Below are 20907 nucleotides of genomic sequence, written 5' to 3' on the forward strand. Positions count from 1 at the left end.
ATGTTCTCTAGGAAGCCAAATTCAGTCCATGTTGTCCAATCTTTTATTGAAACACAGAAACCATTGCAAGTCCAACTCTATCCAAAATTGTCCCCCAGTATGTTACTAGTGAGCAAAGATTTGAATCTGAATCTTCCCAGGTCCAGTTCAATATTCAGACTCTCAACTCTTTCCTGTATTCCACTTTTGGAGACTGACAGGACAAGCAATATGTACATCCTTTCAGCACAATCAATATTTCAGCCATTGTTTAGTACCTGCAGCTATAAAAAAAAGAGACTCTCGCTTTTTAAAAGCAACATGACATTCCTGGTTCTCTATTTTCAGGGGTTGTAACACACACCCCCCCTGCCCAAAGTATCAAAAAGGCAAGCCACAGGGAGCATTCTCTGCCTCTTCCCCAAATAGTCCATCTATGCAGCCAACTACAACTATTTTTCAAGTAGGAAAATCCTCTTGCATAAAGAGCACATCCTGTCCAGTGACACAAAAATGTCGCCAATTATTTCTGGCCCATGTTTAAACTCCTCCTGTAAAGCACCTATGGTCAATGTAGCCATAGTGGCAAACCCACCACATAACAGCCAAGCTGCTCCAAACCATTCCTGGCTTAATCAATGCCTTATTGATGCCCTCATGTTCCAATTACCATCTCCCTCTCGAGGAGGAATGAGTTAGCAATGACCAAAGTATGTCATTTCTAATGCTCTCAGCCTATCCCAGTACTGAGATTAAAGATACTTTACCCATGACCAACAACAGTAAGAGCATCATAACCTTCAAATATAAAATTCTGTTTTTTTCTTAATTTGGGATAGTTGACTGGCATAGTAGAGTATGAATAGCTGCTCTTAAAGTGAAGGGATGTGTACAATTACCAGTTCCAGTGAGTAGTTTATAAGGCTAAAACAACCTATGAATAATCACCATCAAGATTTACCTTGGAACTTTATGCAAGCACTACTCATCAGTCACACAGGATGAAGAGCAGAGGATAGTTAAGAATGATAGCTGGGTGCTCTGCAGACATATGACATGATAACTCACACCCTCCCATCATCTGATCACCAACATGCTGATCAAGTGAGTTTGAGCTCATGAAAGCTTATGCTTCAATAAATCTCATTAGGAGACGCAAAATTCTGTTGTGCTTATAACTGCCTAAAAGGTCACATTCAGGTCTCTTTAATCAGATGCAGTTTCAACCACATGAAAATGCTCCTCTGTGGTCTGTCTCCTCCATGGTTTATACTATCTGTTACAATAGAACTTACTCTCCTTTTTCTCCTCAGCATCACATTTATGCCTGTCGCAACCGAATGGTGCCTACTGTCCCTACCAATACCAAACACTGCCCAAGACTGGGGGAGAAAGAGCTAACATTCGAGAATGATCAAACCCATGTGAGGTCTGGAGTTGGTCTGTGTCTAAAGCGAAAGGTAAGCAACCTTACAGAAAATAGGTGACCGTGACACAGCTCGTTAACTGGGGGCATTCCTTCTGACAGATCCAAGGGAAAGTCTTGATGGTTTGTGTACAGTTACTTCTCCACAAAAAATTATAATGAAAGAGAGAAGGAATAACTATTGGAAATGTAAAAGCTGGGGGCGGGGGGCAGAAGAAATCAACAACAACAAAACCCGTTTCCCCCTCAGGTGGGGAGCACCAATAAAAAAACCTCAAGTGAAATATTTCTTCTTCTCAAATGAAATAATTTTAATACATGATTGGACCTTGAGCTTGTTTGGAGGTTCTAGCAGGGGAGCGCAGCTATCGTATACCCTTGACCGAAGAACGGTACACTCCTTCTATCTGGGATGGTCGTCCTCTTCCACCGAGCGCGCAGCTTCGGGAGGGACGCACATGGAGCGGTGAGGGAGGTAGGGGACACCCGCCTAGCCAGCCAGATCAGCCGAATCAACCCTGGCGATCAATGGGGTGACAGATGTCGCAGCCAGATCGCCCTCACATCTAACTGCTCACGGAAACCATCTTCGGTTGCTACAATCCCTCCAGATATTTGGGAAACTCACTATAAAGCTCTGTACTCAGCTCTAGAACTGGCTGGCCCTGATGGTGTAGAAACAACAACTCTCCTCCCTAACTGGCCAGAGGTCACCACCTGTGAAGTGCGCAAGCTAATTGACACGTTACACTATGGGAAAGCCCCTGGTTTTGACCTTGTTCCTCCTGACCTGATTAAAAGAAACACTGATTGGTGGGTACCAGTCCTGGCAAAACTGTTCACCTCAATAGATAGATCAGGGAAAACCCCTAAGGGCTGGGAAATAGCTGTAATTGTCCCTATCTATAAAAAGGGTGATAGGAATACCCCGGAGAGTTATAGGCCCATCAGCCTACTTAGTACTATCAGCAAGCTATATGCTAAACATCTATGCTGGAAACTGAGAGACTGGCTGGAACAAGGGAACCATTTAGCAGAAGAACAGGGGGGCTTCAGAGAGGGATATTCAACACAGAATCACTGTGTAATCATGGACCATCTCATAGCTAAATACGCATCAAAGCCCCAGACCTCTCTTTATATTGCCTGTGTGGACTTTAAATCCACTTTGATCTTCTATCTCAAGAGATTTACTTTGAAACAAATTGCTTAGTACCCATATAGATAAACGGTTACCAATGCTAATCAGGGCACTTTATCAGAATAATTACATTAAAGTAAAATATAACCCACAAGGCTATCTAACAAATGAAATCAAAAGTAGCAGAGGGGTCAAGCAGGGTTGTATTTTGGCCCCCTCCTTATTCAATTTTTACATCAATGATATTGTAGCCTTATTCAATAACCCAAACTTCCATCCCCCCCAAAATTGCTGACAAAAGTATCTCTTTACTTTCTATATGCGGATGATCTAGCTCTTATCTCTAGAACCCCCCATTGGCCTAAGGGGAGAGCCCTAAGGACCCTTACTGACTATTCTCAGAAAAACCAGTTAGAAATTAACTATGAAAAAACCAAAGTGATGGTTTATGCGCTACTAGACCTAAACGCCACATATGGAAATTAAAATGGGAAAAAATTGGAGCAGGTCTCCACTCTACAAATATTCATGTAGTATTTCAGTCATCAGGACTTAGAACGCTCTCATATCAAATATGCTGTTGCAAATGCGTCTAGAAGCTCTGGAGCTATTAGAAATTATTTCTGGAACAGAGGTGGGCACTATATTCCTGCTGCTATCAAACTATTTAAGGCCAAATCATTGGCACAACTATCATATGGTACACCACTCACCATGTCCGGCCCCCTCTGCAATCTTGAGCGTCTCTCAGTCAAAATTCTTGAGGTCCATCCTACTTACAGCTCCCAAACAACATTTCTCGAACGCTGTATCATGCGTATAGAGACTGGGCCTAATTTCAGTACAAGCAAAACCATGGACACTCTCTATAATATATTGGCTCAGGCTATGCGACAAGCCAGAGGGGTCTTGCAAGACTTGTCTTGTCTGGACATATTTGTTCCCCCGTGGCTTAGAGCAGTTTTACGGAAACTATCATATTATGGACTCTCCCAACAACCACTACCAGCATGAAATTATGATAGAGCTAGGGATCTTGTTAAACTTAGAATCATAGATGTCGTAGAGGCAACACTCCACTCGAATAAACTCAAACACGCAATCTTCAGCAAAATAGGGCTGAATAAACTTTCAATAATGCCTTATCTTACTTCTTTGCTTAATCTAACTATCGAAGAGCTCTACAGCTCCACTCCGCTACAACTCCCTTTCGGCTTCAATTATACCAAATGATTTATAACAAAGTACCAACTGAGGGCAGAATTTGCAGCTGGGTCAAATAGGAGGTGTTGGAAACTCTCCTGGAACACATATTATTTGAATGCTCATACTATGATGAGATACGTTGGATGCTTCTGTCCTTTGACCAGACAAACATTCCTTTGGCTAAGAAAGAAAAGGTTAAAATACTGTTATCAGATACCAATAAAAATCTAACGTATTCTGTTGCCAAGTTTGCCTGGATATCAAGTAAAATCAGGAAGGCCCGACAGAGCACTACTGGCTCTGCCAGCTAATCCTTATTACTAATTATTATTAGACTGACCTTCCACTCATTATCTTGAGCTGATGTTCTGAGTTCCTGAGGTCTATTATCTGTATTTTGTTAACTGTTTTAATCTGTATATTTGTAATACATGATTAATCTCACTCAGAATGTGCAACATGTAAAAGCCTGAGGACCTTTTTCAATTTTTTCAATTGAAAAGTTGGGGAGGGGGAAAGTTTTTTCCACCTTTCAGAATGAGTGAAATGAAAGGCAGAGCTTTGCCCAAAATGTCTAATATTAAAAACTGCTGTACAAAGAAGTCATTAGCAACAATATCTTGACTATACTGCTGGTCGGTCAGTCAATGGCTGATTGTGCACAAGGTGTCTGCCACGCAGCTCGGGTGAATGACTGTCACGGTAAGATTTCCTGCATGGATGTATTTCCTCAAGCCCTATTTTCACTTTCCATACTCTCTGCAGTAAGCGACACCACTTCCAGCACATTAATTTGCTTTGCCACCAAAGCAGGGCAGATTTGCCAGTGAGGACAGCTTTGCCCAAGAGATCTTCCCTCCACTCACAGCCAGTGTACCTAACTTCACCCTTTCCACTCCCTCATACTTCCCTCTCATCCCCCCTTCCATGTTTATGTCTCAGTTCTGCTTCCTATGCATCCTGCTGGCATCTTTCGGTAGTCAGTAAATGTAAGTCAAAGAAAAGAAGCTCAACCACATGGGGTTAGCCAAAACACACTGACCTCTAAATTCTCATATCGATATCGATATAATAACAGAGAGTGTTTGGTCCTGCCATACATCCAATGCTCCCATCCACTCAGCCCCCACCTTTTCCAGGGATCATGTGACACCCCCCCACACACACACACACACACACTCACACACTCTACAGGGGTGGAAGTGAGTGGATGTGGGAGTTACACAGTGCTTATTTATACTTGGGGAACAAGAGCATCTTCTTGGCTGCACTCCTTCTTCCACTTTACTTCTGCCCTGCCTGATGATCAGGAGAGCTTTTAAAAACTTTATTTCAATTTCAAGCATTTGTACCATTTTAGATCTATTGAAATAATGATAGATCAAGCCTCTCTCTCCTCCTGCAGCAGTGGAAGTGTGGGGGGGAGGGGAGATGAAGGGATATCTACCACTAATGCTATTAACTACAACCAATTAACCAATTCACTACCTAAGATATAGCACCTAAACTGACTAGGACAATCAATATAAATAACACAGTATAAGATCACTAAACAACTGTAAATACCCAACCCCCCTCACAGTTAGCATCTTCAGTAGGTGATAGCATCCACTAAACTCCATCCTCGGTAGAGTGTAACATTCCAGCGTGAAGAGTAACCATCCCACTGCTGCTGCCATGTTCTAATTGGGGCAAGTGGTGCAGGTACCTGAGCAAGCAGTGCATTTCTTCAAACCAGAGGATTATCAATACCTCCTCAACAATATCCTCCCCTGCCATTTTGTTTTTTTCCCCCAGTTTCTGCAGTTGCATTTATTCCAAACACAACTGTTGAAACATTATGATTTCTAATGGTGGTACAATGTCATCCATGATGCAGAAAAACAACCCTCTCCCTCCTTTTTTTCTTTTGTGCAGGCATTCTAATGTTGTTGTGCAGTTACATTTTGAAACAGCAATTCAAAAATGGCTTGGCCTTCATTTCTATTATTGAGAATTACCAACCCAAGATGGAAGTCAAAACAACTCCTGGAGTAGGCACCATTACTTGAAGGAACAGAAACCTGTAACCCACCACACCCCATAGAGAACCAGATTTTTGGGCATATTTGATATGCAATAATACACAATCATTACTGCAGCAATCCCCAATTACATACAGCAAAATACTCCTAGCATTCTTTTCAATCACCCCATCATTTTAGTTTTCTCTTGCTGATTCAATCACCCCATCTTCAAAATCACCCTCTGACCTAACATTAGATTGCTAGTTCAATATGAAATTAACAATGCTGATCCAACAGCCCTGCTTTTTTGTATCTCTGCCTGAACACTAACACTGCAAATTCTATGTGAAACTGACAAAACTGATCCAATCAATCCTGTTTGTTTGTATCTCTGCCTCAAAGTTGCATCACTAGTTCGATATGACAAATATAATTTTTTAAAAAATTGTTTTGAAAATGGAGGAGGAAAAAGCAAAGGCAAGCCCCTTCCTTCAGCAGAAATTTTGCATAAGCTCCAACCTAATGTAGCACCATAATGTGTTGCACAAATAACAGCATATAAAATTTCTAAACAAGAAACCTTCAGACAGAGAGTAGAATCCAGTGTTAGCAGCAAAAAAAAACCCAGTGAGAGGTGCTAACGTTTCCCTTTGCTTTGCCTCCCCAATGTCTGTGTTCATAACTGCTTTTCTTGTCAGATAAACTCCAACATCAGAAGTGATTTGGCTAGAACAGGGGTAGGGAACCTGCAGCTCTCCAGATGTTCAGGAACTACAATTCCCATCAGCCTCTGTCAGCATGGCCAATAGAATAAAAATGGGGGACGGGGCCTGTAATGAAATAAGTATGTGTGTGGCCGGTTCATTCTCCTCATCCACAAATCTGTTTTTTCTGAAACACTTTACTTGTGATTGGAAGCAAAACCAACATGTGCATGTGCTGTTTAGTTGGGCCTATAAAGCCACAGCTTTTCCACTGTTGAAAAATGAGACGCAACCTAGCCGGCAAAGCCTTACTTACTCTTCAATAGATGAAACTGGGACCCAGTGACAATCCCCTTGTATTTTTGAGACATTTGAACAGCCAAGTGGACTCAGGCAAAATAGTTTTTGACAGCACTCATATACTGTAAACAGTGTTGTGGGAGTAATAAAAGGCACTATTGGACAGCCTCCAGATCAATGAAAATCTGACAATCCTGGCTTCCCAGACAGAGGAACATGCCTGCCCCAGCTCTTGTCTCAGCAAATTTAGCAGTACATCCTGTGGTGCTTGAAACCAAAGTACTGTGAAAAAATATAGCAGAAAAATGTCTTCATTCATGCCCTTGCTTTGTGATTATGGGTGCTACAACATCTTCCTTTCTCTCAAGATATATACCTTGCTGAAAACTGTTGTGGTGGGAGCATTCACTGTAAGTCAGATGGAAGTGTAAGACAATTTCCAATAGTCAAAGAATTCTGATTCATATCCTGCCCAACCTGTTATTCCTTTGCATCACTGGCAAAACAGAATAAATTATGCAACTTAAAAACGTGTCTGCCAATTATCTTAGCGTTCATAATTTATGCAAATTTGGAGCTAGTAGATATGGGGATAACAGGGCCCAAAGATTGTTAGGTTTTGCAACTTTAAGCCAATAAACGGGCTCCGAAGTATTGATCAGTAGTGTTTATTGAATAGGTATTGAAGCACCAAACTTGGCAAAGCCAGTTCTGACGAAGCTGGCATTCACAGTCCCCATTTTCCCCCCTATGGAAGCCCCCCTCCCATTTTCCCAAGAGGTTGTGAAAAACAGTCTCTGGAGCTGAGTCACCCCAAGGTAGCAAGATAGCAAGAGAAAGCCACCTGGCTCCTGCCTGATGAGATGATGGATGTAACACAGTTCTCATGGGACAGAGGTACCAGGGGAAGTCTAGTTGTCTACAAAGCATGTGATGCCATAAAGTAAAGATCAAGGAAAGAATGCACAGAAGGCAGTGGATACGTATAGCAGGCTGGTTATATATATCTTTCTAGCAGCATTAGTTTGTTGTTTTAAGCAGTTACATTGGTTTGGGAATGTATCTCAGTCACCTAGATAGCATCCCCCTGACTAAGATGAAGAAAACTTAGGATCTCTTCCCAAAAAAGACATTTTTAATCCTAACCTCAGCCGCCTCATTCCCACCACATGAGATACAAATAAGACATTATACCTATGAATGGGAGGACAACTATTAAAATACTGTAATCCAAAGGAAAATTGTCTCAGAAGGGAAAGCATGCTGTCATTCCCCTAAGGGCCTCTGAAACATGCCCTATTGAAAGGCAAATCTACCCTGGACTTTGTAAAAAAGAGTATCATACAGTCATTTGCGTAACCAGAATTATTAGGCTTCTTTCTCCATAAGACTAGATATGTTGATTCATTGTGTACATAGATTACACAATGCACAATAACACTGCATTCAACTAGGAAAACAAGAAACTGCCATCACCTAGTGATTCTTCCTTCACCTGTCTTAGCCTTATGTCCTACCTGGAGTCTGTGAAATGTCTGGCTAGATCATTCCTACAGGAGAGAATATAAACCTTGTAGAACACCTAGAAAAAGAGTCAGTTAATTATTACTGACGGGGCCTTTAATAATTGCATTTTTGCACATATGCAGACATGGCAATTTCCCCTGGACATGCCCAAATGGTTTGCACATGAGCTGAACAGCCCAGCAAACTTTTCACTCTCATGATTGTAACACACGATCATGACATGAGCTGAACGAGCAGGTGCTTAAATGTGGCTGATTTAATAAAAATAATACAAAACAAATAACCTAAAGTAAAAGAAATGCATAACTATAAGCAAGCTTAAAAAGAAGCAAAATCCATTATGCTCCACCAAACACTCAAGTGAATACAAATATACATATCTAAGGTAAATTGACACATTTTTACTTCATGCCTAAGAAATCCATTGGAATAGGTAAAGGGCAGATGAGCAGGGATGTATATGACAGCAGCTGTCCAGAGTCTAAGGCCCTCAGGCTGTGGAAGGTGTTTACCACCTGCTGAAATACTTTAACTGAAGATGTCCGAGATTAAATCTAACCGTTTGTATGAAAAGACAGAGAACTTCCTCCAAGAGAAGAAACAATGCTTAACCAGTCGGTGTACTAAGTCTGTCCAAGATTCTCTCCGCTACATCATGCAACAATTGGAAGCTACCCAACAATTGGAAGCTACCCACCTCCTCACATATGGGCCAAAGATTTTAACAGCCTGCTAGGTTTATAGGGAAACAGGCAGTCAAGGTACTCAAGTCACAGACATCTTGGAATTTGTCCGTTAAAAAAAAAACATTTTGAATTGTGTCAAGAAACATCTGATTGCCAAAAAAGCACTTTAAGCAATAGTTTCATAGCTATATTCTGAACCAAATAAAATTTTCTAATAGTTTTCACAGGAAATTCCACACATAGGGTAGATCTCATGAAGGATTTTCACAAACTGAAAGGGGATAAATTATACAATTTGCCCCTCCCACTGCAGACCTCTTAACTCTTTCCCACCCATGCTGTTCTTTGGGGTTCTTTGGGGCAATATTTCAGAAGATTATTTGGGGCTGCTGCAGGAAGGCAGTGGAAAGAGCAGCTCAACTAACATAAATGTTCCATGGGATCCAAGACATATGGCGTTGTTCTAATCTAACAAAGATGTTACCATAGCATGGATAATCATGGCCCAATCATGTTTTTCAGGAAAGGCCACAACTGGCATAAAATCCAAAGCTGGTAAACTGTATTTTTTGTCATTGATGACATATGAGTACCTACTGCAGAGCTGACTTTTATAAGCTGCACATCTGATCCTTTCGGCAACGAGCAATGAAATGCATGTCTTGCCTGTTCTGAATGGAGTCACTTATAAGATCAAATAAACAGCCTCGGGAATGCTCCTGGATCCAGCACTCCTAGACATTCAGGAGGCATCTGCTGCTTGGAGCAACTATTTCTATCTTTGGTGATTCACCAGCTTTACCCTCTTTTGGAAATGACCTTTCAACCATCGCACCTGCCTTGATAATTTTCAGATTTAGACTATTCAATGTGGACCTGCTTTTCAAGGCAATTCAAACAATTCAGTGGGTTCACTGCTGATAGTCAAAAGGATTAGAGATTACTAATATGAACAGTATCACACTTGCTGTCAATTTATTTCTCGGCTGAATTTAAGATGCTGATGTTCACCTTAAAAAATCTACATGACTTGAACCAGAGTAACTTATGATTTGGGAGGGTGGAAATTTGCCAACAGAGTTCTGTTATGGGAGCCTTCTCCAGTAGAAGCAAGATTGGCATTCTACAGGGCCTTGTTGATGGAATACTCTTCTCTATAAGGACTAGTTCACCTCTGAGACTTCAAATACAGACAAGGGTTTGGTCCTTTGTAGAATAGGCTTGTGGCCTTATACTGTGTTTAGGAACTATGTTTTAAATGTTAACATTGTATTATTGCAATATTGTACTGAAACCTACATCTATATTGACCACTTTTCCCCCCCAAGGTACTATGGATTCATAATATACCTCCTGCCCTCTACAACCCAATTCCCATGTTGCCTCAAGATACCATTTAAGAAAACTCCTTTCATTAAGATCAGTTGAGCCCATCCTATTCATTGAATGGTCAGTGGGTCAAGTGTCACTGAGGATCTCACGATTTATTTAGCTGACTGGCAAAACTCTAGTCAGTCCTAGCAATTCTGAATGCACAACGGGCAGATCTCTGGATACCTGTGCCAGTCCTCTGAGAGAATTAAGGACTAATGTGGTAACCCTTTTATGCAGGGTAATCCCTCTTTCCCAAGGATCAAACTCGGTTTCTAAAAAGAGCTTTATTCCACCATAAACTTAATTTAATCAGTAAGCACAGACAGCTAGAAAGTATTCTACAACTCAGAAAAATATAGCAAGATTGGCTAGAGACTCAAAGAAAGAAACACTATCCATTGCCAGTTAGAGTTAGTTTACATTCTGTGTAAGTTCCTCTTCCTTGTTGGAGGAATGGCTCAGCCTCTATCACCTCTGAATGAGTTTACTGAGGTTCCAGGACGGGACAATGACCAAAGACAACACTTGAGGAGCACATGGTTGAGTACCCCTTTTTCAGGAGTATGGCAGGGCCTTCTCCCTTATTTGAACTAGCAACAGCTGAGGTGCTAGATCTCCATTTCCCACCACAGACTATACTCTTGGGTTTTGTAAGGGAGCAAACTGGCTTTGGGCACCTTACAGGCAAACTCAGATCTTCCAGCAGAGGAAAGGTGACAATTTTCAAAAACTTTATTTATATCTCACCAGTGCTGTACAAAGGGAAAATGGCAACCGGGGCAAAATGATGGCCGCGTCCCCCGTGCCCCCCCACGGCCCCAAAACACCCCTCACCTACCTTTTTAAAGCAAAAAAGCAGCCTGCTGCATTCCTTGGGAGTTGCTGTGGACTGCGGAGGCTGCTGCAGGCCACGGAGACGGCTTGAGGCAGCCGGAGGGGAGAGGTGGGGTAGCGATTCTCCACCCTCCCATGCCTGCACTTGGGGCATTTGTCCCCCCTCTCCCCATTGTAGCTCTGCCACTGTATCCTACCTTTCACTCCAATGGGGACCCAAAGCAGTGAACACTATTCTCCTCTCCTCCATTTTACCTTCACCACAACCTGCTGAGGTAGGTTATGCTGACAATATATGACTAGCCCAAGGTCACCCAGTGAGCTTCCATGGCAGTGATGTAGGTATAGATTTTTATGGGGGGTTTGGGAGGCGGGCCATGCCCCCACCCGCCCCTGGGGTGTGGCCACACCTCCGCAAGTCCCGCCCCTGGCCTCCATGCTTATAAAAGTGGCTCTCCAAGGCCAGGGACAGCAGACTCCCCTGCCCTGCCCCCCCACCCCCCACCAGCTGGTCTCCCAGCCAGCAGCCAGCAGTCCCTTCTGCCCTCCCCTCCAGGCAGAGGTGTAGCTAAGGAAAATGGAGCCTGGTGCAAAATCTGAGTTTTGCAAAAAAAACCCCATGGGTAGCCGCTACGATACTGGAATCCACCCCCAAACAGCAACACCTTCAATGTTGTTTAGACTAGGGAGCCCAGATTCTCCTTTTAAATCCACCTTAAAGGGAGAATCTGAGGTCCCCAGTTAAAACAATGAAAGTGACGCTGTTTTGGGGTGGATTATCCCCCACCCTGAAACAGCATCACTTTTGATGTTTAAACTGGGGACCTCAGATTTAAATCCATGCCAAAGGGAATGGATTTAAAAGGAGAATCTGGGGAAATTTGGGAATGTCATTGAAGTAATTTGTTAAGTTAGAAGCACCAAACTTTCAGGCTATCTTTAGGAGACTCTCCTAATGATACCACCCAGGTTTGGTGAAGTTTGGTTCAGGGGATCCAAAGTTATGGACCCTCAAATGTGTAGCCCCCATCTCCTATTAGCTCTCATTGGAAACAATGGGGGATGGGGGCCCCCCTTTGGGAGTCCATAACTTTGGGGCCCCTGAACTAAACCTCACCAAACCTGGGTGGTGTCATCAGGAGAGTCTCCCAACAAATCCATGAAATTTTGGAGCTGCTAGCCTAAAAATGCGCCCCCTGCAGGCCAAAAACCGGAAAAAATACAAAAACACCACAAATGGGGGTGGAGCTTTGGACATGTAATGGGGGGGTTGAACCCAAGAACCCCCCCTTACCTACATCCTTGGTACAAGAGGAAATTCTAACTTACATCCTCCAGATCCTAGTATGACACTTTAACCATTGGACCATGCTGGGTCTCAGATGCTTTTGCTTGCTCTGAGTTTTCCCAAGTCATCCATCAATTTTGCTCTGCCCCCTGTACTGCAAATAAACATATATTATTTTAGCATCAAAGTTGCCCCAATTCATAACAGCTGCGATTTCAATTCAGTAGCATTTGAAGCCACCATAATCCAACATTCCTATGGGAAGGGGACCATAGCTCAGCAACAGAGCAGATGCTTTTCATGCAGAAAGAATCACTTAGGGTTGATTGTCAGCATCTACAACTAAAGCTCAATTTAAAAATGATACTGGTAGGAAAAAAGAACTTATCCACATGCTGCTGCACATGCTAAGCACTTTGTTTAGTCACTATACATACATTACCACTATCTGGACAGCCTTATCACACCAAGGCAAAATCCCAGGCTGGAGATTAATGAAACACTAATATGACATATGTAGTGAGAGAGTTCCTAACTAGAAGGACTGGAAAAGACATCTGCCTGGAATCTTGCAAAGTCTCAGTCAGAGCTGAAATTTGGCTAGATGGACCAATTGACTAACTCAGTATAAAGGTAAGGCACATATGCTCAACATCCTTCTAGACCCGATAGTGATGAGATCCCTCCCCTCAGTTCTCTTGTGCTGGGCACCACTGGGTTAATCTCTCTGAACCAGTGGTGGGATTCAGCAGGTTTGCACCACTTTGGCAGAACCGGTTGTTAAATTGCTGCTTGTAAACAACCAATTGTTAAATTATTTGAATCCCATCACCTGAACTGGTTGTTAAATTATTTGAATCCCACCACTGTCTCTCTCCCCCTTCTCAGCCTCCCCCTTGGTTTGGGCAAGTCTTGTGTACTTCATGAGAAGGAGCATCTCTAACTTGACTCCAAATTGGTTGAAAGGTAGAGCTTCATTGCCTTCACAACACCAGCTTTGGTGAGGCCAGAGAAGAGAAATGCTGAAGGCTAGTAAAAACATTTCCCTCTTCACCAGCAAAGGCATGTCAACAGCCCAAATCAGCACCATTCCAGAGCAGCCAGATGTCTCCTAAAGCACCTTAAAATAAATCTCTGGAGACAAATGATGAGGTCCCTTCATGCCCTGCACACCCAAGCTATGAAACACATCTCCTACAGAGGGCCCAGGATTCCCCTTATTAAAAATAGGCTCTTTGTCTTGTTCAAACTCCTTTTATAAAGCTATTAGCAACACTGATCTCTCCATTGGCAGGAACTGGAACACTAGTGAGAACATATGATCAAACCATTACTATATCAAACTATTTTACCCAGTATACTGTCTCTGATGCTAGCCAGATCCAAAAGTCATGAGAAGTTGTAGCAGACTAGTGAGGCATGACCTTCCCTGCCATTCACTTTCATACGTTCTTCCACCATAACAGTATATTTTTCAATTACTTACAAAGGAAACCCATATGTTCTCATTCTTCTAACTGGATCATCATGCAAACCGATTATAGGCTATTGATGAGTTGGGCCATATTGTTTTCAGAAGGAACGTCAGTTTGCGCTGACTTCAAATCACACCCTATTCAGAAGTATTAAGAAAACAATCCACATGAAGTATTTCACGTGAATCTCCACCACTAAGACAAGTGCAAAAATATTGCATCAAGCTGAAATTTTATCCCAGCAAAACAGATGACCATCACAGTCACTAAAGTCCACTTGGCCTGACAGTGGTCGATGGCTTGGGGTCAGCATACCTGAAGGAGTGCCCTCTCCCGTACAAACCTTCACTCATCTATTAACTCTTGTCTGTTGGTTAATATTAAGTTGAGTGCCATTGAGCCCCTCATAGCTTTCTAAACCACTGAAAAGAAGTTGTCAGACAGGTCAGCATGTTGCATGACTGTGGATGCTTAGTAGATTTTGTCTCCTAGCACACATCAGGAAAGTTGAAGTCACCTGTAACTACCAAGTCATGTTTGGATACCCCATCAAGCTGCTCAAAGAGGTCAGCATCTACCTCTTCAGCCTGATCAGGTGCTCTGCAGCAGACTCCATCTACAATACTGTTGTCCTTCATTCCCTTATCTTCACCCAGATACTTTCCACTGGACTGTCACCCACTTCCTCCAGTATTCCCTGACAAGCAAACCCTCTCATATAACTACTCTGTCTCCTCTTCAGTTTGTTAGTTTTTCTTGTACAACACATATCCATCCACTACTACATTCCAGTCATGGAAACCATCCCACCAAGCCTCTATATTCCCTACTAAATCAAATCCCTCCATTACTGAGTTAAAAAAATGATTGTGAATCTTTTCCCTACTTCTAATTGCTTAGAGGATGTAGAAACAAAACAATTATTGGTGACTTACCTATCTGATCAAAAATCCACTTGCATTGCTATGTTTCATCCATCTGATAGACTTATCCTGCTGATGCAGTAGAGTGGCTTGAAACAGTGAGTCCATGATCACTTAGGAGGCCAGTAGGGTACGGTGGTTAAACTGTGAAGTTTGGATTGGGGAGACATGGGCTCAAATCCCATGCAGGCTATGTACCATCAAACTCACTGAGTAACCTTGGGGTGGTAATTTTTCCACAGATTAAACTAGTTCACAGTGCTTGTGAGAAAAACCCCCAGAGGCCTCCCACCCTGATGTCCTTGCAGAAGGTGTGGGATATACACAGTAGAAGAAATTGTCAAATAACAATTCTCTCCACCTACCCTTTATAATCTCAGGGGGAGGGGCGTGGCAAGGGGGCATGGAAAAAGAAGTGGTGACATTTGCAACAAGCCTTTCCTCCTTGGTCCCAAGAACATTTTCCCACAAAATGAGAACAAGATCAAATAATGTTACAAAACAAAAAAAATTAAAAGTCAAAAAGGCCACTAAAAGACTATCTATAAGGCTGGACTCTCCATATACCAAACAGCTCTCACAGGGTCCCCACATCAATTCACAAAATCAGAATACTGTGTGTACCAATCAGACAGCACCTACAAAACACAAGTATTAACCTGCAGAGCAAATACTTTCAAATGACTCAAGCAAGTGATCCAAATCAAGTACTTAAAAGGAAAGGTAAACAACAAACAAGGCCTCTCACTAGCCTGATCTCAGATAAAATATCTTTCCAAATCCAGCTATGGCAATGGGCCAGGCACTAAACGTAAGAAAAACCCATCCACTAAGCCTCCCTGTGAAAAAGTTACATCTGCACTACCCTGCACACTTTTGCCAAAAATCTGGAATAATGTTGGATGGGATGACCCAGGATGACCCCATTCAGGAAGCCAAGCAAATGTAAGGGAAGCAACTGCACCACTGCTGTGATGCGGATTCCATGGCACACTTGAGAACTGATGAAACCATCAACTTAGGACACCCTGTGGATCATGCAGGTCAGCCGTGCATGGTCAAAATAAATCCAATCCAGAGAATTATGTCAGAAAGCCACAGTTCCACACAACTGGTCAGTTACCGTTTCTGGTGGCAAAGAACTGTTCAAGGTGTCCTCTTTTGTAAGGTTACTTAGAGTAGGCTAGGTGTTCATTTCATTGACTTCCCCTTAGTTCAAGAATTATGTAAAATTAATCAACTCACATTTTACTGTATTTCTTCAAATGGTAGACTAGGTTTTTTCCCCAAACTATACCATCAAAAAAAGAAAAGGTTGTCTTAAACTTGCATACAAGCGACAGTTATGTCCAATAATAAAAATAATTTGGGGCATTACACTGAGGGGGGGGGATCATCTTACATTCACAGTCATCTTCCTTTCAAGTATATTCAGGTACACATTTTCTAAACTGAAAAAGAAAATCCAACCTTTTTCGTCTTTCCTCCCATGGAATTTCTGTAGCTGTTATCCAGACACTTTTCTAGTATGTACTTTTTAAGATATGCAGCCAGAATTTCATGCACTATTCACAGTGTGAACACACAACACATCCAGTGATTAATATAGAAACATTCTAATTCTTTCTGCATTATTTCTTATACGTTTACCTAAGAGTATCTAACAACGTTTGCGGTTTTGATGGCTGCATGCATTAAGTCAACATTTTCAGGATGCTAACCTTAAATAACAAAATCTTTTCCGTGAGTGGTAATAGTTAATACCATGTTAGCAAATAAGAACGTTTTCCAAGTATACATTCCTTTATACCTGTTATTACTAGATGTCTTTGTTGCTTTTAGGAAAGGGACATTGTCAAGGGTTTTTGAAAATGTAAGTAATTCAACACACAATGAATTCAACACACAATGAAAGCAAAGTTATCATATCCCCATCTGTTTACCAATCTCCATCTGTGGCCAGAATGGTAAATTAAAAGGTCAAGCCCTCCATTGAAACAGTAACAAAAATAAATAAGAAAGTTGACACATATTCACTGTGGACATGTACTCTATAACGTAAAACCTGCAAAGTATCGACTTTGATAACACACAGCTCCTGAGATGAACTTGTACATTATCTCATATGCTAAAACTGTAAAGTAGCAAACTAGCATTTCACCATATTGTCTTTTGCAGAAGATTGTGTAACACAGAAAAGCACCAAAGCGGCCAGGTGTAAACAAATAACTGTGCTTAGTGTGGGTTCAATTTAGCTTAACTTTCCCTATTTCTCCAAACATTTGTCATCTGATAAGCATCTTTAGATAAAAAATTCAGCCTGTAGCTAACACATCACTCCAGGTCCACATGATACAACTGCAGTGGAATCCAGAAAATTATGCCATGATCTTTCTTCACAAAAAAAAAAAAGGAGAGCCAATCATGGCCTGTTTGTTTTCAGTTGACAATTCCAGCAGAGAGCATAAAAGTTACATGTGAAGGTATTAAGGACAAATTCATGTTTCATTCATAGCTAACTGACTCAGTCTTCTGCCAGCGTGCAGGTAAGGACCAGGGAAGCACAACCCCTCTGAAAGAGATGAGGCAGCAGTTTCATGAACTACACCCCCACGGGAACTCAAAGTGATTCCAACCGTAAAGCACAAGTCAGTAAGACAATGAACATAAAACCCACTTCAGGAACAAACTGGGATAGCACCAAAGGGGTTAGGTTTCTACCTTTCAGAATTTCTGGCTGGGGAAAGCAGTGAAACCTGTCACCAGGAGATTCAAGTCCCTCTGGGATGCAACAATTCTGCCTTGCAAAGACAATCTGCTGTCCCTCCACAAATCAAGGACCAGCAATTACCCATTCAAAAGGTTTATCAATCATCCTCTAGCCAAGGGAGGCTAATTCAGAAGGCCTCAATGGAAGACAAACCGTTGCCCACAGCCCTGTTTGGGTTTGACTTTACACAAAGCAACCCTTTCCAGAATGCAGAGTGAAGGCCCAGAAAGGGCATCATAAACCTTATGCAACTGCATCTTTTCGCACATTCCAGGCAATGGCTCACACAAACTCTTAACACACATATACACATACCACTACCACCACCACATTTTAAACAGTGACTACTGAGTATCATGCAAGACAAGACTCCAAGGAAGTAAAACATCAGTAAGAATGAGGCTTTGAGCTGTCTCAAGGTGCCCAGGAACTCTTTCCATACCCCCAAATTTCCAAAAACGGTAGTGGGAAGGGGAAGGCAAAATAGCTGTAAAATGGTGATGCAACTTTACAAGAAGGATCTATTCCTCTGGGTGCTTTCTTAAAACGCAAATGCAGAGGTTCAGGTTCGTTTGGGTCGGTGCAGAATCAAAGAGTTCGACCTGGTGCAATAAGGGGTTAAATGCAAAAAGCGCAGCGGGGAGGGGGGGGGATAGCTGCCTGCAAGAGGAAAGAACAACATGCTCCAAAATCAAACTCCTGGAGCTGCGGTGGGGGGAGGGGGCAGGAGTGGGGGGGGGGAATCCAAACAAACAGGAGAAGAAACGGGAAAGAGGAGTGATTTTTTTTTCCAGTGGAGAAAAGAAAGGATCGTTAGCTAGTTGTTTTTGCCCCAAAGCCACAGAAATAAATCAACTTACCGGGGTCGAAGTGCGAACTGAAGGCAAAGCTGGGGTTGAAAAATGAAGCCGACATGACAATAGCCACGAGATTTGCCACCATTCCCATGGCAAAGCAGAAAAGTGGGGGGGGGTGATGGGGGGATGAGGAAAAGAGAGAGAAAAGGAATCCAAACCAAATGACAGAGGCGGCGGGCGCTGGGCAGGTGAGGCGGTGGGAAAGGGGGGGCTTTCAAAGCTCTCACAACTCCAGAACTTGCACCGGTGCTACATGAAAAATCACCATCTCTCCTCCTGATAGCGCAGCCAGGGAATTCAGTACTGCAGCTCCTCCTCTTCCTCCATGTTATTATCCCAATGCGTCTCCTTCAGGTATTTTTTTAGTAGATTAGATCCTCCATGGGAAGATTAAGGGGGCTCGGGTTGTAATTGCCACAGTTGCAAGTGGCAGCATAAGCGAGTTGCTCCCCCCCCACCTTTTAACTGCAAGCACTCAGGCACTCGGGGCTGCGAATGCAAAAAAATTAAAAAACGCAAAAGAAGCTGCTTGCAAAATCAAATTTCACCTGACCCGGTGCAGGGCCCAGGCTAGAGATTCAGACTAATGAGTGTTTTGCAAAAAAAATCATAAAAATGGCATCACACACTCACCGGCCCCCCCTCCCCGGCCGCCACACGGGGAGGGAAAGCTTTGCACCAAAACAAGAGCCGCTGAAAATTGGGGGGGAGGGGTCCTTCGCGGTAGCAGTAACCCCAGGGAAGGATTGGAAGCTGCAGAGCGGCTGCACCATTCAAGCAGCTGCCGGTGCTAGTGGGAGCGCAAAGGAAGGAGCTGTTCCAGTGCTGACCCTAGGAGAAGCAGCAACGCCATCTTGCTCCAGCTCTGCCCTCCCCCAAACACTGCAGTAAGCAGCAGGAAAGGAACAGACGGGGAGGGGGGACAGGGAAGGATCCGGGCAGCGCTCGCCCAGGTGCCACGGACTGGCGCGCGCAAGGGTGAAGAAGGGGGCGGGGCTGCACTGCACGTGCAGCCAAGTGTGAGCCGGGTGAGCTCACGCGCACACTCGCGAAACGCTCTTCGCCCGGGAAAGGTTGCGCGCGCGCAATCCGCGCGGGAGGGCAGGCACGCGACAGTCTGAGATTGGCACACGCAGCGGGGCTAATTGGGCTCCAGGCAACATTCTTGGCTACCTGCACAACCTCGGGCTTGGATAGCTTTCAAGCAAGTTCCCACGCTGAGTGGCCATGGCAGGGGTCTGTTTTGGCGAAGCCGAAAGAAACCCACGTCTGAGTTCTAAAGTGAATGGTGGGGTTTAGTAAATGGCCTCTCTCGCGAGTGCAGGTTTACAATCATGTTCTTCGTGTGTGTCTTTTCACACAACCCACTATTTTGTCCCACACGCAAATATACGTGTACATCACACCACATGCCCAGTTGTGCCCATGAACTGGTGGTGCAGGCATACGTACACTGATATATCTGAAGCAGCTGCTTTGCTGTTCTGATGCGCTCTGTTAATGAAGCTGTGGGAAATCAGAGGGTTTAACATATACATGTATGGAGGAGCCATAGCCATCTTTCACAAATGTAAAGAGAACGTGATAGATAAATGTGGTAATTTCATTGGTGTTACTTTTTATGGAATGCTTATGGTAAATATTCTTAATCCATAATGCCAGCAATTATACTTTCCCCAGATACCAGTATTACCCAAGTGGGAGAAATTCCCAGGTAGAGAGCCATCACGTGTGATGATTGCACATTTGTGCATATCACAGCTAGTGCAGGAGCTCAAAAACAACACTGCCTTATGCGTTCAGAGCAAAGTGAGTAAGTGCCATCAAGTTCACTGGCGCCAAGTTGTTTCTGATACATATTGATCTTATGAATTAATTACCTCTAAAACAACCTATTATTAACAACCTTGCTCAGGTCTTGCAAACTGAGGGCTGGTGCTTCCTTGATTGAGTCAATCCATCTCATGTTGGGTCTTCTTTTCCTGCTGCCTTCAAGTTGTCTTAACTTGATTTGATCTGGAACCCACTTATTTGTCTTTCTGGCAGTCCATGGTATCCATAAAACCCTCCTCCAGTATACTACATTTCAAATGAACCAACTTTCTCCCTGGTTAGTATTCGGTTGGGAGACAACCAATAAAGCCCAGGGTTGTATGGGCAATGGAAAACCACTCTTGCTGTAAAAACCCTGTGGGATCTCCATTAGTCAGTTGTGACTTGACAGCACTTTCCACCACCATCTATGTGGTGTCATCTGCATATCTCAAATTGTTAATGTCCCTTCCACCAATTTTCACTCCAACTTCATATAAATCTAATTCACCTTTCCTTAGGGTATATTCTGCATACACATTGAACAGCTGGGGAGATAAATACATCTTTGTCTGACATCTTTGCCAGTTAGAAACCAC

At 43.0% G+C, this 20907-nt stretch overlaps 1 protein-coding gene across 3 annotated transcripts in view; it reads right to left on the minus strand.

The window, feature by feature from the left end:
* AATK (apoptosis associated tyrosine kinase) overlaps positions 1-19361 on the minus strand; it is an 89100-nt gene extending 69739 nt beyond the window's left edge. For all 3 annotated transcript variants that reach the window (XM_048489919.1, XM_048489918.1, XM_048489916.1), the window contains exon 1: positions 18500-19361. In XM_048489919.1, the coding sequence (XP_048345876.1) occupies positions 18500-18587 (88 nt within the window). In that variant the 5' untranslated portion in view covers positions 18588-19361. The remainder of the gene's footprint in view (positions 1-18499) is intronic.
* Positions 19362-20907: the final 1546 nt, after the last annotated feature.

Source organism: Sphaerodactylus townsendi, linkage group LG03 (genome assembly GCF_021028975.2).
Source record: "Sphaerodactylus townsendi isolate TG3544 linkage group LG03, MPM_Stown_v2.3, whole genome shotgun sequence".
Classification (NCBI taxonomy): Eukaryota; Metazoa; Chordata; class Lepidosauria; order Squamata; family Sphaerodactylidae; genus Sphaerodactylus; species Sphaerodactylus townsendi.